The 26,309-nt window shown below is 36.2% G+C and overlaps 1 protein-coding gene across 1 annotated transcript; it reads left to right on the top strand.

The window, feature by feature from the left end:
* Positions 1-3,219: 3,219 nt before the first annotated feature.
* On the top strand, positions 3,220-21,610 carry LOC131166197 (peptide methionine sulfoxide reductase A5). The gene is made up of 5 exons (XM_058124537.1): positions 3,220-3,335; positions 3,417-3,701; positions 19,939-20,051; positions 20,129-20,273; positions 21,047-21,610. The coding sequence occupies exons 1-5, from the start codon at positions 3,315-3,317 to the stop codon at positions 21,242-21,244; spliced, it is 762 nt and encodes a 253-aa protein (XP_057980520.1). The 5' UTR covers positions 3,220-3,314; the 3' UTR covers positions 21,245-21,610.
* The last annotated feature ends 4,699 nt before the right edge of the window (positions 21,611-26,309 follow it).

Here is a 26,309-nt window from a genome sequence, read left to right as displayed (position 1 = left end):
TTGTATGGTCGCCGGTGTCGATCTCCGTTGTACTAGGATGAGGTAGGTGAGCGACAAATTTTGGGATAGGAACTGATTTAGCAAACCTCTACAAAGATTGAACTTATCAGGGAAAGAATCAGAGCAACACGGAGTCAGCAAAAAAATTATATAGATACTCAATGACGGGAGTTAGAGTTCGAGGTAGGGAATATGATATTCCTGAGGATTGCCCTGATGAAAGAGGTGATAAGGTTTGGGAAGAAGGGGAAGATAAACCCTCAGTATATTGGTCCATTTGAGATCTTGGAAAGGATAGGTTTAGTTGCTTATCGAGTGGCATTACCCCCAACACTATCCAAAATTCATGACGTGTTTCATGTATCAGTGCTGAGGAAGTACATGTCATACCCTTCGCATGTGCTAAGTTATGAACCTCTAGAGATCGATGGTGCGTTAGCATACGAGGAGGTACCAATTCAGATTTTGGATCAGAATGTACAGAAGTTGCATACTAAGGAGATACCATTAGTGAAAGTGTTGTGGCGTAACCATGCAGTAGAAGAGGCCTCATGGGAGTTAGAGTCAGAGATACGTCAGAAGTATTCTTAGTTATTCAGAGATGTTTAGAGCTAGATAGGTAAGTAGAATGGTAACTAAGTCATTTGTGTATATGTTTAATAGAGTAGGTTTGTTCAGGTTTAGAGTATGTATGGTCTCCAGTAGAGTTTTGTATGGATATTGTAATCTCCCAAGACATTATGTGTAACCGCGGTATTCCTATGCCATAAGAGAGGGCAGATAATTAATTTGAGACGGGGCTGCTATGTGGGTGGCCACCAGCTCTTTCTAGAGTTAGAGCAGTCGTAGTTAAGATGATGTGAAAGAAAATAGTTAGAAAATTTCTAGGATGAAATTTTTATAAGGAGGGGAGATTGTAGAGACCCGAACCCATAAAATAAGGAAAATAAATAAGAAAAGGAAAAAGGGGTTTTTTAGCAGGCATCATCGACAAACTCCATGTTCTCGTTGACGAAATTCAAAGCTTTGTCAACAAATAGATCCAAAACGTCCGGAAATATCAGGCTTAGGGTTCATCGACGAGGTCCTTCCTTCATTGACGAATGACCTTGTGTGGCTCGTCAATGAAGTCGTCATTTTGTCGACGAATTTGACCGGTCAAGGGGTCTATAAATAGGATATTTGGTTTGCTTCTTCATTAAAAAACTTAATTTATCTCTCTCTCTCTCTCTCTAGAACCCACACCCAACGTCTCTCTCTCTCTCTCTTCGATCTTTAGCCGTTTGTTGCCAGTTTCAACGATTGGAAGTTATTGCGAGGATCAGGGAGCGAATATCTACAAGTTTAGCAGAGTAGATTCTTGATCTTGGTTTTCAAGTGTCTTGGGTATTTTTTTTTTAGGAAATAGGTAAGGGGATTTGTTTACATCAGTTATTTTTGAAATCTAAATCGGTAGAACTGTAGGTTATGATATTATGTACGATATGACTGCTTATTTGGAAAATTTCACCTGGAGAATTGCTGGTTTTTCGGCTTTACAGTTTTGGTAAAAATTAGGGTTTTGGGATATGACCTCCATTTTTTCAAAAACTCATTTCTTTGTATTAAACCTAAAGTAGGAGGTGCTTGAAACCCTTGTTTTTTATTTAAACTATATTTTACGAACCATATGCTATACTAATGCATTTTAAACCAAATGAGTGTGGCATGAGATGTTAAATGGAAATATACTTAACTGAGAAATATGGTTATGAGATATGGGAACCGGAGTTCCAAATTGTTATCAGGAAATGTAGAAATGAGATGCCGGTTGAATACTGAGATATGTATGTACCGAGGTTAAACCGAGAGCTGTGTATGTTGGTTTATACCAATGAATGAAAGAATGAAAGAATGAATGAATTGTGAAAAATACTGGAACTACTTAAATGCTTTTTGAATGAAAACATGTTACTTTTCTTTCGATATAAATTGTATATATGATATATGAACCGCTTGAGAAAGCTTGTTACCAGGAAAGCATGGTACCATTGTTGGTATGAGGTATAGTACAACCACACATTATTCTTGAGTGTGGGTATCGAACCAGTTGACTTGGTATGAAGGGCCACTAGTTGATCACATACCATGGTGGTGTGGGCCAAGTCAGACTGGAGAAAGTAGTGTGACTAGCCTGGTGACCCCAGGTCTAGATCAGAGCATTATAAACGTACAACCCGTGCCATGGGGGAAGTAAATGATATAGTTATGATGTTTTAAAACTGAGATGAGTTCATCATGCATATACATGATTTAAAAATATAATGGGCAAAATTATAGCTTTGAGTATCGAGCTGAGGGATCGTACAGTGTATGGGCCTGTACCCTACCTCAACCTCGGGAACTCTCGCTTGTAATGAGTCGTACAATCTTACGTAGGAATTATGTATATATATCTTCTATATTACAGGTTTGTGGATGATATGAATGTCTAACTGCTTTCTATTAAAATAAACTCATGTTGTCACACGCCAATGTAATATGATCTACCTTACTTAGAAGTGTCTTACCCTAATATACAAATCTTATTCAGGTCCTACAAGAAACAGGTCCTAGACTTTTAGAGGGATTCTGAAGCGTAGTGTTTTGTTAGTTTATGTAACTTTTTGTTTATGTACTGGGCTTTGGTCAGGATATCTTTTGGGGTTTGTATTTAGTTATGTATGGATGTATGTGAGGAAACAATTAGAACCTCTGGTAAGTTTTATTAGATGATGTATATTTATGTTTTCCGCTGTGCATGAATGTGAAGTTCAGTTTGAAACACCCAATTTCCCTTATTTGGGCGGCTAGTATATGTATGGTATTACAGATATGCATGTTATGTAAGTATAGTAGTACTTCGGGCCCACCTAAAGGGTCGGGACATTACAATAAACAGTCTAAAGCAGTATTAGAAGTCTTTTTTTTTTCTATCTTTTTGTATAACAAAATTCTAAGAGGTTCTAATCTCTTAGAGCAAGAGGTTCAAAAGAACTAAATTATTCGTATGGCTCAATTCTATAAGACCTCGTGAATTTATTCATTTTTATAAAAATAAAGTTTGAGTATTCAAATATAATAAAACACGGGGAATGAGCAAAGGCCCTCGCTCCCTATGGTAAGGGGGCTTCTGGCTTGAGCCTAACCTCAGTGGCTCAGTTGGATGAAAAATTAAATAAAAAATTTAATATGACAGAACTTGATTCAATTAGGCTCGTTTGCGGCCTTATCCTACATGGCCAAGACTAGCGTCTGCCTCGGACTGAAAAAGGCAAAATGAAAAAGGAAAGTGCATGCTTGTCTTATTTTTTCAGGTAAGGCCACAATTTAGAGCGTAAGCAGCTAATTCGACTCAACAGAAAACTTCCTGATCAATGAAGTTGCCGGAATTTCAGATAAGACCAATGAAGATACCGGTCGTTCTAAGTTACATTCTTCTAATTATGACAATGGCGGACAGAGCTCTGTGCATTCGATTAGTGAATCGGGCGTCGGAGATCGCGGTGGATCAACCCAACTGTCCTTTGAAAACAGCAGTGTTCGCTCTTGGCAGCTTCTGGAGATCCGAAGCCGCCTTCGGATGCATGGAGGGAGTCGTACGGACCACCGCCGGTTATGCCGGAGGATCCAAGAACAATCCTGAGTACAGAAGCTTAGGAGATCATGCCGAGTCCGTTCAGGTTCTTTCGTCTGTCTCTTTCTGATCCATTTATGATATATTTAACTCTGTAGGGCACTGGATATTTGAATGGGGTTAATTATGCACGTCCAACCCTCTGTTTGGTCCCTAAGAAAGCGGATAAAAACAAAAGAGAGAAAATTAAATTGTGGATCTTGTGTTGTTTTGTGTTTCTGTTGCCGACTGATGGGAAAAATGGTGTGATTTAGTCGATTATATGTGTTAGGCTTGGGTGAATGGTCTTTTATTCTTGCTCTTGCCGCAGGTAGGGGGCCTTGGATAAGAGAATAAGCAAGTTGAATTATGAAAATGAAATAAACCGAAATACCACTTTCCTAAAAACTAATAGCAACAGCAATAACAAAATCAAACCTTAAGTCTCACAATCAGTTATATGAGTCGTCTTTTGCCAATTTATGTGATCATGGACCATTTTTTTTTTGACAGATTTAGAGCTATTAAATCCTTACCCACTATCTCATTCCAAGTTATTTTAAATCTATCCCTACTCCTTCTATTACCCTCCACAGTAGTTAACTCACGCTTCCTCATTGGCGTAGTATGTGGCCTACGTTGCAAGTTTCCATAACATCTGAGTCATTCCTTCTTTATCTTATCTTATCTTCTATAGGATCTACACCTAACTTACCGTTAAAATGTTCATTCCTTAATTTATCTTTCAGTGTTATACCATTCATCCATGTAAGCATTCTCATATCGGCAATTTTTACTTTTTGGATATTCTGTTCTTCGTCACCTAACATTCTGATCCCTATAGTATAACTGGTCTTATAGTCATCCTATAAAACTTTCTTAAAAATTAAATCCTATCATAATTATATTTTTAATAACAATAAACTAAAATATCTTAGAAATAAAATTTTAAAAATAAAATTAATTCCCTATGCGTCTTCTCTTATTGAAAATGAACTCAACACGCTAGCTAACGTTCCCTCTTCACCTTTATCCTAGAGTACTCAAGTGTAATCACAATCTCATCATATGATCTTATGCTTCCATATCTTCAATATTCTCCATCTTAGTGATACGAGTCTTCTTAGAGTAATTCTGATAAGAGTGTCTCTTTGTCTTCCATTATAGTAGACAATGCGAAAGTGCTGAACTCTTTTTGAATTGGGCAACTTGGTTGGGGTACGAGGCAGCTCATGTGGAATTGTCGTATCCGTCCCATATTTGCACTTTGTCCCAGCAGTCCTAATAAATAAAGACAGTGGCTTGACTGAGTTAAAGTCATAGAATTATAACTCAATGGGTAACATATGTGAAGTCCCCTAAGATGCCATGTAATATATTTCTTGTTTATTTCATCAAAAGAACATTAAGCAACCAAGTTACAAAACACAAGGATATACATGTCAAAATCTGTATTATGTTGAGCTAATGCACACAACTTGGAGTACATCTCTTGCATATAATTGGTTAGGATAAATTTCTTTGCCATCATACACCTCATAAAATTCCTCTTAGTGATTGGAGCTTGGTTTGAAGTCGGCATTGATTAACCAGACCATGCCATCAAGTATATGGGAGGCTTTTAAAAAATTAACTGCCATGCAAACCTTTTGTTCTGGTAAGATACCTTGATAGATAAGATATATTCAATTTGATTGAACCAATGGAGTTACATCTCTCGGTCTCCCTAACATGTGAACTCAGGCAAAGTAACCATAATTTATAATTCCATAATCCAACCTACCAGAGGTTTGCACAATAGTCGAAATTTTATTATGGATTCAAAGAACAGTGGTTGGACTAGTAGAAGGAAACTTAGTGTCTACAATTCTCAATTCTTTTGTATCTGGGTCAATAATATTTAGAAGAGTGGAAATATTGCACTCTGGAGCATGGTCTTAAATTTCCACGAAGTTGTCGAAATTTTTGTCTAAATTTCCGATTTCCGTCACCCCAGAAATCGAAATGGCAGTCAATTTCCGTCGTGCATAAGTTCCTTCAAAATCTCAACAAAACATTTGAAATTTATCAAAATCTTAAACTTTCAGCGAAACTTGTTGAAATTTTAACTATATGATGAAATTTCATTAGAATTCAAATGAGAAATTTAGGAGTGAAGTGAAATTTTTATCTTAATTTATTTTATCGAAACAAAAGATTATTACAAGTGCTTTTGAAATTATATGAAGAAATAAACTTACAGTGTCATTTTATTTAACCATTCATGTCTAAATTATCATTATTTGTATAATAAATAATATTTAAATGATTTATGAATTTCATTTGTATTAATTGAATATGTTTAATGTACATTATCTTACAAATATGTTTGATACACATATTATTTTAGAAGTTTTCCACCTCATACAAAACATAGATGTATTTAATTTGTAATATATTAGTCGTAAAACTTATATTATTATGTTTGTTAACCATTTCTAAAGTTTCACAAAAAATTCCATGCTTTACTACTAATTTCCGTTGTTTTTCAAATTGAAATCAAAATTTCCGTACTTTTGGAGCTTCAAAATTTGAGTCGAAATCGAAATTTAAGACCCTAGTTCTACCATGTTACTTGGACCAAAAAGGTGCAGGTGACCTGTGTCAAATTGACTGGTCCAAGTTTGAAAAGCCATGATCACCCTCATCATAATTATCAAATATCTCTCACCTTCATTTTCTAAGTATTCAACATCTATTGAACCTTAACTTTGGGTATGTCATTGGCTTCGTGCTCCAAGCCAAGGCTTGATGGGACCATGGGTAGGTATCGAGCCTTTAGTTTGGCAGCGATGACACTATGCAAATGAGCTACTAGCTGGAGCTTTGAGGAGCATTGGAACTACTAGAACGAGTGACATGATGGACTCTACGAATCTAGTTGAACTCTCCTTAGAGGTAGACTAGGCATGACTCTTGATTGGGAAATGATAGACCTAGTTTGAGGAAAGGATTTGGACTAACATGATTCACTTGCTTGAGCTAATGTCTTGCTAGAAATCTTAAGGTAATTCTCTATTGCAATGGCTTTTTGGTAGGCTGCCTCAAGGAATACACTTGACCCTTCTCGTTCTCATAATATCCTGCTTTAGACCATTAGTGAACTCAGTGACTGTGTGGTATGTGTCGTCAGCAATGCCACTCCCTAGCAAAAGCTCCTCAAATCGTTTTATATACAGTTGTGATCTTTTTATGGTTCAAGAGCTTACTAAACAACTCGTTCAAGAAGGAGGAAGGTATTTCTATTTCAGACTTTTTCTTATCAATTCTCAATGGTAATAACTATTAAGGGTTTCATCTAACCACATAGAGGGTCAGCAAACACTTTACCTATAATTTTGGTTTGACTCTTTGAGTTTCACCTTGGCAAAGTGACTTTCCTCACCCCTTATCCTTTATCCAATCTTAAGAAAGTAGTGTGATCTAACTTCCACTTGTATATGCACGTGGGCCTTTACCCTCTTAGTAATATCCTCATAAGTTTTTAGGTCAAATCTAGGTGGATACTTATCACCTTTAGTAGGAATTGTGTCATGATACTCATAGGATGGTTGCCTAGTGGTATCTTGATGCTTCATAGGGCTAACTTCATGATAGTACCTACATTCCAAATCTAATTGGGGTCTCTTTTAGTCTTTATTTGGAATAGATCTATCATTTTGTGGAGTGACTTCTCTCATTGTACTGATGGCTACCAAGATTCAAGGAACAAGGAGAATACTGGATTGGTGTTTATAGTAGAGAGACAATTGTGCTGCCTAACATATCCATCCCTTCATTTACTGGCTGCTTACCAAAAAATTTCAAGACTTGTGTGATTTGTTCATTGTGTTGCTCAAATTTATGGTCCACAATTTTGAAATGAAGGGAAAAGGTTTGGGTTCACATGGTGAGGTCTCACGTGAGGTGGAGTCAATTTTTTTGTTGTCAACATATGGTGCACAGCGCACAAGATGAAATGAAGGACAAATGCTGAGGTAAGTTAAATTTGCAGCAAGTAATATAAATTCTAAACTACCATATGAAACACACAAAAAAGCTATCAAATTTAATGAAACCAAAGTGTCAAAGCTCTTTGTAAACAAGAAAAATAGGTAAATGTATGAAATAGGGTTGATAAGGAAAAAAAAAAATTATATATTTTTCTGGTTTTTTTAAATCAAGATGCGAGAAAACTTGGAATCACACAAATTTATATATATATATATATATATATATATATATATACATTTCCTAATCAAAAAAGTTATAATCAAGCTTCAAAATAAAAAAATTATACCTTACCGAGTGCCTACAAACTCACTTTTGACTCTAGGTTTGCTTGTTCTGAAAGTTTGTTGAAAATTTGCTTTCTTGCTGTAAAAAGTCAATTTCTCAGCAAAATACTGTAAAATATTGCAGCAAATCAGAAACTGATGCTGGAAGGATCAGAAAAACCTGAACTAATGCTGGTAGGATCAATTTCTCATCAATATTCTGGAAATCTTGCAGTAAATGCTCAATTTCTTGTCGGTAGATTCAATTTCTCTTTAATATTTTTCAATGTCTTATATAAATTCTATTTTTTTTTCCTTATACAGTCAAAATCTTGCAGTGGCAGTTAAAAGCTCACTCAGATAAAATGTCATGGCTGATGTTCAAAATATCGCTTACAACTGAAATCAATCTCTTGAGGGCAGCCAAATCTTCTCTCTCATCAATTTTCTAATTACACTATTGGGGGGGGGGGGGGGGGGTGGCTTGGACATCTATGGACTTTAAATGGATAAGATTATAAGGGAAATAAAATTAGGTGGAGTAATGTTGGACTGCAAACTTGGAAATTGAAAGAGGGTTAGGATTTTTTTATGGTAGGTTGATGAGGGATGGATGGTGTAAAGGTTGCGACAATTGAGGATTATGGTGATGCAAAGGGGAACATTGTCTTTGATTGTTGGTGATAACAACAAGGTATTTCCATCATGAAGGCAAAGATCCATTGGCAATCAATCTTCACAGCAGTAGTTGCACGCCTTTTTTATTTTTAGTCTTTCTCTGTGTTTCAAAATTCGCAGTGACGATTTATTTTTTCTGTAACTTTCTCTAAAGGCTCTAGATATTTAGGGGATTTTCTGAAGGAGAAGCGAATTAAGGTTTTGGCTTCTAGGGGTTTTGCTGAAGGGCAGCTACGATAGGTAGTCATGGCAGTGGTGGATGGTTGGATTGAAGTGAGGCTCTGATACCAATTCATGTAGGAGAGAGAAGAGAGGGAAATAGAGGAGAAAGGAAGGGAGGAGGGAAGAGGAAGAAGTCCTGAGAAGGAGTGGGGGAAGACTCGTGAATTGGAGAGATAAAAACGGACTCCTGCTAGAGATAGAGAGAGTTAATGATCAAAAGTAAAATTATCACTTACATCATAAGCCTATGTTTATTTCAGTTTAAGAAAGCTCAAAGATGAAACAATAAAAAGTTAAGAAATAAACCTAAAGCAATCAAAGGCCATAAAATATACCCAAAGTAAGAAAAAATATAAAATATCCCCAAAGTAAGAAAAAATTATACCATATCCCCGAAGTAATTAAATATCAAATTGAAACCCCAAGTAACTAAATCCTTTAAATAAGCTAATGTCCCAAACTAATATAAAATCCCTCATTTCTTAAACTAGTGCCTTGTATAAAATGGCTAAAAGGCAGCACAAGCGCTCCTCTGTCAAAGTGAGGGTCTAAAGTATTACATGATATCACCACCAGTTGAGACGTGCCAACTGTTTGATAACTAAATGTGTCAAAGTGACCTTATTTTTTTTCCTTGAAATGATTAAACAATAAAGGATGCATTTGTAAGGATAAGAGTCGAGGAAACACAATTGGGATTTGATGCAAAAGCAAGGTTTTATGCTGAAGAGCAACAATCAGAAGCAAAGCAATTTGGTTGGTCACATTTTTTTTTTTTTTAAAAGCACTGTCTGCTTTAAATGGCTTCCTAAAACACACAAAACAGTTTAAATGGACATGGAGCGCAGGTTAGCCTTTTCAGTCTGGTTTCAGCCCTTGTGATCGAGCTTAAATGGTGATATTCTTCCTCCATTGATCAAGAATTTCCATTTTTGGGGAGTATCAGCCCACCCTCCCAGAAGCGCGAAAGTGGCCAAGCAGAGGAGCGAGGCAAATACATAAGCCCTAACACAGCTCGAACTGCCCACTAGCAGCAGTTTATTCCTATTCAGTAGATGAAATATAATGACCAATATGCGAAACACAAAACTAGAAAAAGTTCCAACTAGACAAGTATGGAGCCAGTGCAAATTCCCAAGCTTACCAATTAGATAAGAAACATCAAATTAATTCTCAAAGGAGTAAATGTACATGCCAAGATCCATGTAGCCTTGACAAAGTATCCTTAAGATGGTCTTGCAATTTTTGGTCGTCTTTCCTCTACTCGCTCCAGTTTCACAATGAAAGGCTGTGATTCCCGCAAAGAAGCTCAATGTCTTGAAAGCTGATCATGGATTTGTTGCTTACCAAGTGACTTCAGCTTTGAATCCAACCCAACCTTTTCTGCAATCTATGTGGAATCAAACCAATTTATCATTGCAGTCAATTTTTTGCACAGATACTACAAAATATCACGACAGATCTGGAACTAATGCAGGCCAGATCAGTTTCTCTGCAGAATTCTAAAATTTCGCAATAAATCTACAATGTTGCACAATCAGATTCAATTTCTCGTTCAGTATTTTTGAAATTCTCACAGAAAAATCCAAATTTCCGCTGAGATAGTTGAAATCTAGCATTAGCAATCAAACATTGCTCCCTGGATCACAATATCATGGCTCAAGGTCAATATCTAAAAGGGGATGTCAATCTATCATGGGTGTAGGCAACATCTCTGATATCTGGTAAAAATTACTTGGCTGGGTTATTGGGGGTTAATGGGCTGGTTGAGTTGGGTATGAAAATGTGTGTTTTAAAGAAACTAGGTGGGTTAGGGGAATTGCAAACAAAATTGATGGAGGCTTTGAGCTGGGTGACAGGCCTATGACTGGTAGTTGCTGCAAGGGGGAATAGTCCTGAAATTGAAGGCAAGGCCTAGGGCTGTGAGGAGTGGGATGCTTTAACACTGGAAGGGTTTCGGGTGACAGGAGATTATGTGAAGGGTTTTCTGATAGAGTCATCAGCAGTAGGTACTGGTTGTAACATCTAGAAATTCTGGCATTGGGTTCTATGAAGATGGACTTCTTTTTGTCAATGACCCTTCTTCTCCGGTGACTTGGTGAGAGCTTTAAGTAGCACCAGCACTTTGAAACTGTGTTTGAATTTTAGAACTTTTTCTAATTTCTTCTTTTAATCTTTTTCTTTTGTGCTTATCTTGTTCAGTTGCAGCAAAAAAAGAATAACTTTTTAATAATTTGAACTTTGTATTGTAGAGAGCTTTGTACATGGGTATTAAGATGGCTAGGGATAGAGGTGGTGACTAGGAGTAGGAGAAACTGGTGGTGGACCTCGTGATAACGGAAGATTTATGGGTAGAGTGAGATATGCTTTGATACCAATTTGGTGTAGGACAAGCAGTAGAAAGAGAAAAGAGAGAGGCATAGAAGAGATCGAGAGACAATAGAGAAGATTCTGTTGGGGGGAGTGGTGGAGGTAGATGTGGGAATGTGAATCATCCAATTCAATATCCCAAACATCCATAAAGGGCAGCCTGGTGTACAAAGCTCCCGCGTGTGTGGCGTCCAAACATCCATACGCCTATATTTATATACAATTGAGAAACCCTAAGGATAAACACAGGGCCACTTGTGTCACCTTTTAAACATTTTTACGCGAGGCATTGGTTTAAGAAAATATGAATTTTATATTAGCTCGGCGCACAGCTTGTTTTAAGAATTTTAGTTATTTTAAGGTTGCATTTTAATTTTTAATTCCTTTGGGGTTATTGGTGAGTTTTGATTGTGATTTCTTACTTGCTGAGCTTATCATGTAAGGAATTTAATATTGATGATTAATTGAATCTGCTCTCTCTCTCTTTCTCATGACTTCTTCCCTTAATTCTCCTCTCCCTTCTCTCACCTCTCTTCCTTTTCTATTTCGCTCTCTTCTTTCTTCTCCATTCCTCATCCTATCCTACATAAATTGGTATGAGAGCCTCACTTCAATCCACCATAGCTGCCACTGCATAGCTTACCTTCGGCAAAACCCTTGAAACCAAAAACCCCAATTTTTTCTCATTCAGAAATTCCCCTAAATCTATAGATTTCTTTGATTAAAAAAAAAAAAAAATCAAAGACTTGTTTGCTGCCACAAAGAACAGTGAAGAAGCAGGAGATGGCAAGAAAAACAAAAGGAGAAAAATCGTTGCTGTTAGTTCTGAAATTTATAGAATTTTGCAGAAAAATAAACTGTTATTGCCAGAGGAGTTTTGTCTTCATCGGAACCATGCTAGAAATCCCTTGACGTTGACAATGTTTGCCTTTGCATTGCCAGAATCCCCTGCTGTTGCAACCATTCCCCCTCTTCAGTTTTCTGCTATCATTAATCTATGTTTTCTTGAAGCCCTTCCCCTCACAGCAACTTCTAGTCCTATGCTATTTCCAAGTTTGCGTGTCTTGGCTATTATTTCCCTTATAAACCGACCTAGTTGAACCCTATACTTGTCTAAACCATTTATCCCTACCTAATGGCCAGGTCCAGATAGTTGAACTGAGGGAAGAAGTTTTGGCCACCCTTCACTGTTTGATTTCATTGTGAGAAATAGAGCTTGGCCTAGTACTTTGAATTTGAGCCTAGATATTTTATTTGAGAGCAAGTGTACCATGGATTTTTTTTTTTTTAGATATTTAAAAATATTTAGGAGAAATTGAATCTACCTGGTTAAATTGAGTGTTTACTGTGAATATTAAAAAGAATTTGATTCTGCCAACATTATTTTGGGATTTTCTTATCCTCCAAGCATCAATTTTGGATTTGATTTGATATTTTAGGGTATTTGATTGAGAAATTGATTGCTTGCAGCAAGAAATTGGCGAAATTTATGAGAAATTGCATAAATGGCTGATCTAGAATCAAAAGCAAGCCTGTAGGCACAGTAAGGTAGAATTCTTTCATTTTTTAGCTTGATTTGTATTTATTTGATTAGAAAAATTAGTAAATTTTTGTACTTCTAAGTTTTCTTGATTCTCAATTACAAATAAAGAATAATATATATATATATAATGGTTTTAAATTGCAGTAGCGGGTAGCGTAACGTAATGGTAACAAGTGTAACAGGAAGCGGGAGTAGCGGATGTTACACAATGGGAAGTGGGTGTAACGGCCGTGAATTTTTTTGAAGCATGCACAACCTTGTGCATATTAGCGTACTTGCATGTTTTAAGCTTTTAGCCCTTCTAAGAAAGATTTTTAGTGTATTTTGGATCCTTTAGTTCGAGTAACTAAGTTATTTGGTAAGGGCAACAAGTTTACATTTGTTTTAAACCACCATTGATAGAAAAAATACATGGGTGTGCGTATTTATACTTCTCATTGTTCTTATCTGTGATAAATTCTTATGTGTGCTAAATTAATTAATAAAATAAAATATTTTATACACTCCATTAATCTATTAGACACATAAGACATACGAATAATACAAGTATAAAATAGCTAGAAAAGAAAGAAGGTTGAAGTTGAAAAATATAGAACATAAATATCACATTTCTAATATTATCAAAATAAAATATTTTCCTAACAAGTTAGTATTTCCAAATTGTTAACTAATGCATCTATTGTGAGTATTTAAAGAAATAGTAAATTTTGTATCATTGTTATCCTCATTATAATCTTTTCCCCCTCTTGTCACTTGGTATATTGAGAATGATATATGAAAGAGAGGGAAAAACTAAGAAGAAAAAGTAAAAAATAAAATATTTTTTTGGTTTAACAATCTTGTAGCGGTTACGTAACGGCTGACGGTCGCGGCCGTTATTCAAAACCATGACATATATATATATATATATATATATATATATATATATATATATATAATTTGACACTTATTTTCCCTTTTTCTTACATTTGGCCATCTTGCATGTTTCACAGAGAACTTTGACACTATGTTTTCATTCAATTGGATAGATTTTGTGCATCACGGTTGTTTAAAATTTATATTACTTATGGACCATGGCCAACAATAAAAACTTTACTCCCCCCCCCCAACGAGGCATTTCTATTTGAACTTTAGACGTTGTCCCCCTTTTTCCCACACTTGGACTTGGTAGCCACCAACAGAGTGAGTCAAGTCCCTCTATCAAATTGTGGACGTATTTTGGACAAAGAGCATCAGTTACATTAGGAATGCAGGCATTATTAAGACGTTGATCCCATAAAGCATCTATGGTAAAGGTAGCTCACCTATGGTGTCATGATAGAATTACTAAAAGGCCATACCTAGGTTTGATCATGAGGATTATAGGGATATTACCAAGAGGGTAAAGGCCTGAAGGCCAATGTGTGTGCATATAATTGGAAGTTGGATTCCACTACCTTTTTAGAGTAGATGGAGGATTATTTTGAGTATTGTCGTATGAGGAGTGAGGGAAAATTCTTATTTGCCAAAATGAAACTTGTAGATCCAATAAAAAAGCTTTGGAAAATTGTTTAGCAAACCCTCCAGTAGTTCACCCATGGAAAGTGATGAGATTTGAGATTGAGGCTGAAGGAGATCTGCCTTCCTCCTTATGTAAGATAGGGTTGTTTAGTGCGCTCAAAACACCATTGTAGCTAGTTATATGAAATGATTTGATGAGCTTTTTGCTCAGGGGTGGTATTGGTATTGTTGAGGACATATATCACCTTTTTTTTTTTTTTCTTTTTTTTTAAGAAGAAGAATATCATTAATAGAAAAGAGACAGAATTGAAAACAACAGAGAATTAGACATCCTTCTAAAAGAATAAACACAAATGGTTACAATAAAGCCCCCCTCCAATCCCGTTGGAGATCAATCAACAACATTCCCATAAGAAACCCTACGAATGCACCAAGAAGCAAGGAAAACTACTCTAGCCCACAATAAATGGTCAGAAGTAGATTTTCCATAGAAGATTTTAGCATTCCTTTCAAACCACAAAGTCCAAAAAAGAGCAAATGCCTCACCTCCATAACACTATGTCTTTCTTACTCCGCCCAAAGCCCCAAAAACTCACCATCAAGAACGCCTCCACTATACTTGGCAACACCACATTCTCCCCAAAAAATAGGAAAAAAGACTCCCCTAAAGCTCCTTAGCCACACAAAATGGAGAAAAAGGTGCTCACTCAATTCATTGGAATTTGAACGCATAATGCAAATATCTAGACTCATTGGCATAGATGCCTCCTTACTTTTAGCAACCCATTAGTAATGATCCTATTTAGATTGAAAGTCCATGTAAAAGCCAAAATTTTGAAGGGAACTTTAGAAGGACACATTACACATAGCATATGGTCACTAGGGTTATTAATGGTTTTAAGGAAGATATATGGAGAGAGGTTGAGTTGTATTTACCTGGGTTTGTAGAGGCAGTCAATCAGAAAACCATTGCCATAGAGAATAACATCAAGATTCATTGTAGGACATTAGCGTGTCCTATTGAGTTTCATTAGTTTAAATCATTAGTCTAGAGTTTTGCACTAGTCTACCTCTAGGAGAGTGCTACTAGATATGTAGATTCCCATCTTGTTACTCGTTCAAGTGGTCCTATTCTTCTCAGGGCTTAAGCTAGTAGCTCATCTATAGAGTGCAATTGTTGTCACACTAGAGGTCACATAGCTTCCTGTGCTCCTTAGTAAGTCTTAACTTTGGAGCATGAGGTCGTTGACATACTTGAAGTGGCATATAATGAGGTTGTAGATGATGGAAGTACTCATGAGATGAGGGTGACTTGGTCAATGATTTTGAAGGGTGATAAGCATACTAGTTTGATGAGGTGTGTTTTGTTTGTTACTTTGGACGGTGAGAACTGGAAAAGGATTACTATTTTTCTCAACTTCATTAGATGTAGTGATAGGACATGTAGTCTAGTCATTGATGGGGATAGTAGCATGCATGTAGTCTCTAATGTCGCTTTAAATACATTGAACCTTAAGGTAGAGTCACACCCTTGTCCTTTGAACTATTAAACAAGCAAATTTATTGATTATTGAGAGGTGCTTTATGTCCATCAAAATAGGTGATCATAAGGAAAGGGTTTATTGTGATGTGCTAATATGGATGTGGCCCATGTCCTATTAGGCAGTTTATGGTTATATGATCTTGATGTGACATTGTGTCCAACTATAATAGGAAAAACACGTGCATGTGTGTGTTTAGGTACAAAGACAAGAATGCCATTTTTACCCCTACTAGGCCTACAACTAAAGATCTCTACTTTAGGAACAAGCCAGTCCTAGAGGTTCTTCTAGGAAAAGTAGCCACTTGCTACACCATTCTTGAAGAGAGAGAGCTTAGAAAACAACTGTTTTTTAGCAGTCATAGTTCAAGAAATTCCTTTTGAGGTCACTAACTCACTAATAAAGTTCACATGAGTTTGCGCTAGAGGTAGAGAAGGTATTAGTTGACGCTCCAATTTGGTACTCAATAAGCTTCCTACTACTTGTTGTTGATGCATATGGCTGCAAACGAACCTAGCTGGTTGTGAATAGGTCAGTAAGGGCTCGTGTAAGCTTGTTCCTTTGCAACCTTGCATAAATGCAGTGATTACTAAATGAGCCTAGATTGAACAGGATGAGCTTGGCTCATTTAGGCTTATGTATAGTTGTGCACATGCTTGTTTTGGGCTAATTTATATGATTGGATTAGGCCCTTTTAGAAGCTCACTCGCGGGCTCATTCAAAAGCCTGAATAGGAATGAACATAAAGATGTCAATTTGCATCCCACTTAATATCAGTCTCTTTTGGTCTTTGTCTTTCACTCGTTGCCCTTTTTACTATTTTCTAATTAGACAAACCTACCTTTTACTCTCTACTTTGAGTACTGAAAATTAAGATGCTAGAGTTGGGAGCTTATTCAACCTTTAGAAGTTGCAATCACCTGAAGGATAGAAGGACATTGGCACAGTAGCATCACTGCACCACTTCATGTTTATGTATGCTTGTTTCATAAATTTATCTAACCAACTTGTCTTTAAATGAAATTTAACTAAAGATCAATAATGAGAGTGAGCTCGGCTTGAACTCAAGTAATATTCCAATGAACACAATTAAGCTTGGTTTAAGACCAACTCAAGTTAGAGATTGGTTAAAATTTTATTCAACGGATTGGCTTGGCTTGAACTCTATTAATACTCCAAAGCAACATGTATATTCAAGCTCAGTTTGAACTTGGCTCAAACAAAAGCTTGATTGAAATTTTAATGAACAAGCTTGAACATGGTAAAAAGCTTGGCTCTACTTGGCTTGTCTGCTCCCATTTGTTTTGTTCCTTAACCATCTGTGATGTCCGTGTAGTCTTTTGCAGTATATCCATGATTTGCGTCTTGAGGATAGGCACAAACATGCAGTGACTAGTATAGATCATGAACTTGCTACAGAAGTGCATTGTAGGGTTGGAAATTCTAATGTAGGCAAATGCATCATGGTTTGCATTCATCCTGAATGCTATTCCCATGGCTCATTTAAGAAATTGCATGCTCATGTCATTGGGCCTTTACTTTTTATTAAAAAACTAGGATCTAATGCTTATTTACTTGATTTGCCTGCTTATGCGAATGCCAGTCTTGTTTACAATGTGGAAGATTCGACGCCTTAGCATGGCACTTTTGAGCTTTATGCTACATCTTCTAGTACTTGTGCAGGTTTTGCAATTCTTCAAATACTGTCCATCCCATAGCAGTAGGATGAGATTGAGGCTATATAAGATGATGACTTTGTGACTCTTTAGATAAAGGTTTTCATCAATACCTAGTTTAGTGGAGAAATCACCATGTCAAACGCAACTTGGATTCCTGAAGATGATCTTCATGAGCTTGATCTTGATCTCCTCGAGTGTTATTTGGCAGTCTAACTCTTTCCTTTTTCTTTTTTTTTTCTTTTTTTTCTTTTTTTCGGTTGAGGTAGTAAGACAAAGGATCACTTTTGCACCTTTTCTTTTTAGAAGAGCCATAGGTTTTAGATACAAAGGATTTTATATTAGTTTGGAACGTCAGTTTATTTTAGAAATCTGACTTATTTTTGAGTTTTGTTTTGGTATTTAACTACTTTGGGGTTATGTCATACGTTTTTATTGTTTTTATCTTTAGATTTCTTAGTTGCCTATAAAGTCAGGCATATGATACAGATGATAATCTTTTTATAAAAAATGCTGTACCCAGTGCACAAGGCTCCCACTTTCTCTTCTAGTTTCTCTCTCTCTCTACGTCTTCCTCCATCCCTCTCTCCCCTCTCTTCCTTTCTCCTCTGTTTCCCTCTCTTGTTTCTCTTTCTTCTCATTTTTCCTTCTTGTCCTACATCAAAAAAATAATAAAAAAGTTGTGAAATAAATTTAAATTGATTACAATATTGAAGTAAACCCCAAAGAGGTAAAATATCCAAAACTCTAAACCACACACACACACACACGCATTAAAAATCTCTAATTTCTAAATATTTGAGTAGGATGTGATTGCCTAAATTTATCCATAGGCGGTCCCCCATCACCCAGGGATAACCTTTAATTGATGCTGACAAATGAAGGCAAAGGATGCTCCATTTGTCAAACAACTTTTATGAGCCATATGGCCCAGGTCATATTGTTATCCCAGCGAATGCATCCTTCCTTTAATTATACCTTTGAGGGAGATCATACAAGTGTTCAAAGAGCATCAAGTGTTCCAGGTGTCAAATCTGTAATTTCGATCCTATACTAAGGATCAGGTAAATCCAATTGTATATTAACCTGTTATTCTTGTGGTTTGCCCATAGTTACATGATTTATTGCAACTTATTGTTAAATATATATATATATATATTGCATTTGTTAGACGACCACTTTACCTAACAGCTTAAGCTGTTAGGTTGTGGCCAACAATGTATCTAGCTTTAACACTCCCCTGCACGTGCAACCCAACAACATGTAGAGAGAAACAAATGGTAAGTAACACCCATACAAGGAATGCAATAATTTTTAAACACCACACAATAAATGTGAGCAACTAGACTAGAACCCAGGACATCCTCATAACAAGCTTTGATTCCATATTAGACAACCACTGTACCTAAAAGCTTAGGCTGTTAGGTTGTGGGTCAACAATGTATATAAAGCTTTAACAAAATTTATGTACCATTTTAGTTTTTATGTTTTAATTGGACATTTATTTTTGAAAATATTTACTTAATGTTTGGCATGCTCAAATGGAATGGATTGTCAGTGGAATAAAATGAAAAATTATATGACAAACGTGTAAAAATATTAAGACCAATTCCATTCCATTCCATTCTATTTCATTCTTGCGTACCAAACATATCAATATTAGTTTATATTTTATATTTTATATATTGTCATATACCTAGCTAACCGTAGACTTTTACAGCTCCTTGTTTCTCTGCACTTGCACCTGCACCCACACCCACAGCCACACCCAATTCGACTTCCTCTTGCATTTCGTATAACTTTGTTTGCCCCACTTGCCTAATCTTCATCATGGTTTCAGTCTTACTGGGATAGGCTTCCTTTTTTAGCTAGTCTTAACCAGAAATAATGCTTCCATGGGAACTTTTGGAATGGATATTTGTTCAGGGTTATCTGAATCCTTTAACAAGCTCTTATCACATTCTGCTAGGGAGGAACCTGCAACCTACTCATTTCTCTTTTAGTGTAGTTCTTTTTTTCTGAAGTTAAAATACATTATGTATGTTATATTACATTTTTTGTGACACTGCAGAAGAACAAAATTTGATAGTATCGATGTTGCGTCTTATTAGTGTATGACTAGGTGTTTGAATGCCCACTGGAAGATTGTCCATTACTAATGAGGCTCTGGGTATTAATTTATCTAAATTACCATTTATTCAAATTTGTTTTACCTTTGGTTATATAAAGCTTAAAGATGTTATTTTCACTCTTCCTTGGACTACGTAGGAAATAATTCATTCCCAATGTCCAGCATCATTTGTGAACATGAAAAAAAGCTGGTTGGTGGAATAATAGAATTGCATTTTTCCTTTTTGGCGGGTGGGGGATGAGGATCTTCCTCTTTTAGCTTTCATATATTTGTTCCCCGGAAGGGTTTCTTTTTGTTGACAATGTGATTTTTGAAACTTGTCTGATATTTTTTGTGAATGCTGTGCAGATTGAATATGATCCTAATAGGATTAGCTTCAGGCAGCTTTTAGAGGTCTTCTGGTCAAGTCATGACCCTACACAAGTATTTGGACAAGGCCCAGATGTGGGTAACCAATACAGGTAATTCCCTGAACCCCCACCACGGTTTCCTACTTCATGTCAAACCTCATATTCAGTCAGCTATTTAATGCCAACAGGTCTATTTTATTTACCAATGGAACTGAAGAATCCAGATTAGCTGCTGTCAGTAAAGAAAGGGAACAAACTAGGTCAAAAAGAAGCATTGTAACTACCCAAATTCAACCACTTGGAACATTTTATCCTGCAGAACCTGAACACCAGGTTAGTATTGTCAAATAGTTTCTATGTGCAAGCTAATATTTTTTGTCCTTTTATCCTTGATATCTTTCATCCTCAACTTGCTGGAGCTGTCCCAGAACTTGGGGATTACAAATCAAAATTTCTTTTATATGATTGGTGCTCATTGCGTATGCAACAATTTACGGCTTGGCTGTAAAAATATTTGCTGAAACTGAAGTGGAACAATCACAGGAACTAGAACAATGATTAAGAAGTTGAAAATAAATTCTTTGATTTCCAAAAAAGGACAAGATAGGGAAACGCCTCAGCATTATCCTTGTGGAGCTCATTTAGTATTCTGTTTCTGTTTCCTATACTGTGAAAATGAAAGGGAAACTAAGGCTCAAGGGAGATGAATTTTGTTTCCTCATTCCTGAAAGCAGAATTAACATCTAAGGTTGGGATAGTGTGGGTTTGTTCCCCATGTGCGCATAAAGCAACCTTGGTCCTGATCAGCAGTTGTGGGGATTTTTTTTTATTGAATAGTTTTTTATAATTATTTTTATTATTATTTGAGAGAGAAATGGTGTAGCAGATGACCACAACCATGATTATTCAATTTCAATTTCAAAGTTATCTAGCATTCTCTAAGCTCCATCTGCAATTTCTACTTGAAATTTTAGAAAACAGGGGGCACACGTGGACAAAAGCTGCAAATTTAGCACTATAACATCTAATAGTTTTTACATTGGGAAACTTTTTAATTCTCAACTTATTAATGATTTGACAAATCTTCTATCTCTGAAAACATGCAGAAATTTGAGCTCAAAAGAAATCCATTTCTTCTTCAGCTGATTGGAAACTTGCCACAAGAGGAATTGGAGAAGTCAACTTTGGCTGCAAGACTAAATGGATATGCAGCGGAGCTTTGTACACCAAAGATCCAAAGGCAGATTGATGCAAAGATCAATGACATTGTTGGAAAAGGTTGGCCCATTTTGAGGGAAGTGTAGTTTGACATTGAAGCATATTTTGCATCAATCTGCTTCACTTCTCAGGCACCTACATTACGTATCCATGACTTTTTGATTGTTTACTATGAGTTGCTGAGCAGAACTAGCAGTGGAAGAGATGTTGTTTAAGGTCTATTCATTAGAGCAGAGCCATTGCTGTATCAGTTTCTCTACATTTTTGGGAAAAGAGGTGTGGGGGAGGGCGAGGGTTGGGTTTGCAGGTTCAACACTTTCAAATTACCTTCAGTTTGTGCTTGTTAATTTTTTTGTTCATGCGTTATGTAAGTTAAATTTCTTGTGAAATATATCTGCTTATTGTTTGTCATTCTATGTTTGAAGTTGAAGGCTAGTGCTTATTGGCAGTCATATAAATGGTCCCTGTGGCTTTTTTTTTCCTTAAGTATGGTGTCCAAGGTCCTTTGGACACTCGATTAATCCACCGAGATAATTGGCTCTCTCCTCTGTCTTTCTCCACTTAATTATTAATGTATTATCTGAAATAGAAAGCCATAGTTCCTAAGACTCAAACTCTGGTTATTAACCAGGAGTGCCTTGAGTTTACCACCTGACCCACCTTTAGGGGGCAAACTCGAGGCTTTTTAGGGAAACAAAGGCAATGTTGACCACTCTTGGTTGCTATTGGGTTCTTTTAAAATGATCAAGTGTCTATCATCTGATCTCAAATTTTATAGTTCGAATTTTGGTTAAATTGTTTTACATGTTGTTGTTGCTTGAATGTCTTGTAGCCTGTTTGGAAAAGCCAATTTGGGTTTGTGTATTTCAATTTGAAGAGCCTAAATACAAATACACTTTGAATTTAATTTTTAAGTGTGAATCTGAATTTAGATAAATACAGCATATTTTAAAACTCTGAATAATGAATTTAACCTAATCTGCTATCTCGGCATGTTTTAAACCCAAATCTGTTTTCAAAACTCTTCTATCTAGTACCAACCCAGCATCATCCATTATTGAATGGCTGGCAGTCAAGCTTATCACTGCATTTTGAGGCTCGATCTCTCCATCTATCAGCATTAAAACTTCTCAAGCTCAAGCTCTATCTCTCCATAATTGATTGCTGCAATTGTCTTTTTGATTTATTAATCCTCTTCAAGCTGAGAGTGATTGGCAAGACGGTTGTCTCAATTTGTCACCCATTTTCTAGTAAGATTGAGAAATGTTCCTCTTTTACATTATTGCCGTCAGAATGTACAATGAAAAATATTTATTTATTTGTTTAAGCTTAATCTTTCAAACTTGTGGAAGGATATCAAGTTAATAAGGCATCAAATTTATTTAGGCTTCTATGAGGTTCTTTTTTCTTAGTTTAATTTTATTTATGTTCCCAAATTTGTGTTGAAAAAATAGATTTTCTGTTCTTTGATATTTTTAGTTAGTATTTTCATTTGATTTTTCTTTTTCCAAACTACTCTATTTCAGGTTTACTTCTTAAAAAAAATTTCCGTCTTTTTTTATTTTTATTTTTTTCGGTTCTCAAACTAATCAACTTTCAGTTTACTTGTTGGAACTAAAGGAAATTAGTACTGGAGCTTGAGAAGATTTGGGGTTTTCCCTTATCTTTTCTTTTTTTTCTAAAGCAAAAATCAGCCTACTTCCAAAGTTATAGAAACCATGTATATATGTTCTACTATTCTTGGATTTGTTATCCTGGAGTTGTGATTTGGTTTGTCCCTTTTTCCTTTGTGAAATTCTCCTATGCTCTGCCTTCCAATTGAAAATGAATTGCGCTTTATGAACTGGAACAAAAATTCACCTTTTGAGAATTTGTTATTAAAAGAAAATAAGGTCCTCGTACATTGAGGTCCTCATGCATTGTTGTTTTATTTTGTTGGCACGCACAATAACCCTCCCTTTTTTTTTTATACCTTCTTGAAAACCAAATAATAGGTAGAATAAAAAGAGATATATGGCCCGCGGCACTGGCTCAGGTGGCAGGAAGGATCTATGGTAGACTGTTTGACAGTATAAGTCCGAGTTCAATTCCTGCCTCACTGAACAAAAAACTTGATTTACCCCCTGCGTTGGTTGTGGGGTCAGACAACGTAGGCGAGGGATTAGTCTGATTACCTCGTGATGCCACCAGTGATCACACACTATGTAACTGGATGAGCTGAGGGCGTCAGGACACCCGGTGTAACTAAAAAGAAGAAGAAGAGATATATGTGTCAAGGAAAATGTGAGTGAAGATGGGAGTTAATTTCATACTTCATGTAGGTTTTTTTGCTGTGCTTATGGGAAAGTGCCATCATCGAACATCTGTACAAAGATTTTTTGTCAGTGAAGTTGATGATAAAGCTTATTAAAAAAAAAAAAGATTGGTAGAAGTTTCTCAAATAATGAATTATGTTTGTCATCATTTGCCCGAGTAGTGGTGGACAAATTGTGTAATATTTTTGTTAGAGATGTGGTTCATATTTGAGTGGAACGTATGCACTGGAGAAAGCAAGTGATGCAAAGAATAAGGAGGCTAGTGGCAAGATCAAATCATCGACAAATTGGCCGACGGTTTGCTCTTGGTATCAAACCGTCGATGGTTTCAGGGAAACCTTGGATGGTTTCACTCCAGCAGGAATAGTCTCGACACCAAACTGTCGACAGTTTGCTAAAAACGTCGACATTTTCGTTCGGTGCAAGTCACGGAATTTGAATCAAAGATCAGTAGATTGGGAGATTTTTGAGGATTTTCCTCTAGGGGATTGCTACATAAGTGTTTTAGTTATAATAGAAGTCTTCTATACGCATAGGGTTAGTATTTAATCAATATTATGTAACCCTTGTTTGATAAGCTTTGTAAGCTTCACATTGTGAGAGTAAAAACAATCGTTTGCTCCTGTAGATGTAGGCAAATTGGCGAACCACGTAAATTATTGTGTCGTGTTTGATTTATTGCTTTCCTTTAAATCATTGTGGTTGATTGTTAATTTTCATATATTCATCGTTGAGTGTTTGCATTACTTGTTCTGAATTATTTCGAATTTGCAAGGTCTTCCGTTGTGCATTCGCATCAACAATTGGTATCAGAGCGCCAATTTTCAACAATTGGTATCAGAGCTCTTGGTTGCAATGACTGAGATCTCTTTGGTGAAGTTCGATGTTGGTAAGTTAGATGGAACGAGAAACTTCAAACTTTAGCAAAGGAGGGTAAGGACTTATTGGTGCAGCAAGGTATGGTGAAGGCACTATACAGAAAGAAGCCGGAAGGCATGGACGACACGAGTTGGAAGGAATTGGAAGTGAAAGTTATATATACTATCAGCCATTGTTTGGTTGATGATGTGTTGTCACGTCATGAATAAGGAATCGCCAGCAGCGGTTTGGTTGAAACTAGAGAGACGATACATGTCCTAGTCATTGACGAACAAGTTGTATCTTAAGTAAAAATTATATTAGCTTAAGATGACAGAGGGTTTGGACCTGACTCATCGCATCAACGTTGTTGACCTTATTGGTTATATCCCGTTTTGATTATGAAAAATACTTTGATATTTAATGGTTGATGAGTTTGTGTGTAGGACCAATCGGAAGTATTACATGATGCACACACATGGGCTTAAAGAAGACAAAGACCCTAAAAATCATTTTGTATTGTAATTCATTATTTATCATTTTGGGTATGTAATAGTAAGATAGGAAAATGGTCTGTAATCATTAATGTCTTACCTGCATGGTAGGAAGGATAAGCTCAAGACCATAGATGAACCTTAGGGAATAACCTTCGGTCGACTGACGTTGAATTTTTTCGGTGTCCTCAAAACGAAAAAGGCCTAGAATGACCCTAAGACACTCACACATGCACATATATGTATGGTCATATGAATCGCGTGATTGCATAATTGAACAAAACATAAATGCACTTAAGTTACATGTTCAGTCGACCGTACTCTCAAGTACAATTCTTCTTGGTCAACCGAACCACAACCTGGTCAACAGTTTGACCACAGTCTGGTCAACTGAGCCTGGCTCAGTATATTTCTCCCGGTCAATCGAACTCCATCCGACTCAACTTTTTGACCACCTAGTCGACCAAGCCCAAAATGCATAACAACACCCTGGTCGACCGAGTTCCCACATGTGGAAGTCAATGGTCTGGTTGATCGAACTAGATAGTTCAAAAGGTTCCCGATCAACTGAACCGCGCTAAAATGGAAAATCGCCTTGGAACCTCCATGTCCGGTTGACCAAACTTGTAGTTCAATTAATACCCGATCGACCGAACTTAAAGCAACTCGGTCAACCGAATTTCCTTCGGTCGACCGGTGCTCTCAGGTTGCCCCATTATTTTTATCGCGGTTAAAGTTTTTAAATGGGGATAATTATGCTAAAATGTTTTTAAACAATCTTAATAATTCCCTACATGTCCTGAACAATTATATTTTTGGGGAAGTTTATATATACCCCATCATTTGGAATAATTAGCATGAGATTAGAAAAAAAAATCAGCAAATATCCTCTGATTCTCAAAAGCTCTATTTCTCGCATACAAGCTTCATTTCTTCATTCTTACTCATCCTCATCGCAAACCTTACTAAGTAAGAGTGCTATTGTGAGTTTCTAGTTAAGCTTACACTCTCGTTAGTTCTAGTTGATTGATATATATTTTTTATTCGAGTAAGCTTGAGTTTTTTTAGGAGACTTCATTAATAAGTCTTCCATAGGAAAACTTCGTAGAGCTTGTGAGTTTTGCATCATCATTGCAATACTCAAGAGTTCATATTGCTTTTTGTTTGTGAAATAAATTTTTACGAACCGTTTTCAAATATCCAGTGTGCTTATTTTTGAGAAAAATACTTTTGGGATATTTTCTTGTGAAGATCTTTGTTATTGTTCCTTTTGATTAAGATTATCATTTTATTACAAAGATCAAATAAATATTTTACAAATCATTGTTTGAATATCTCTTGTAGTTCATATTGAGAAAAACTATTTGTTGAGATATTTGAAAGTTGCTAATATCTTTGTTTGAGCATTGTGATTGAATATATTGTGTGACACAAAGATTATATCATTTACACTCTCACGCATTGATTGCAATATTTGCATAGAT

The sequence above is a fragment of the Malania oleifera genome, chromosome 1 (genome assembly GCF_029873635.1).
Source record: "Malania oleifera isolate guangnan ecotype guangnan chromosome 1, ASM2987363v1, whole genome shotgun sequence".
NCBI lineage: Eukaryota > Viridiplantae > Streptophyta > Magnoliopsida > Santalales > Ximeniaceae > Malania > Malania oleifera.
This window is presented reverse-complemented; position numbering and strand designations above follow the sequence as displayed.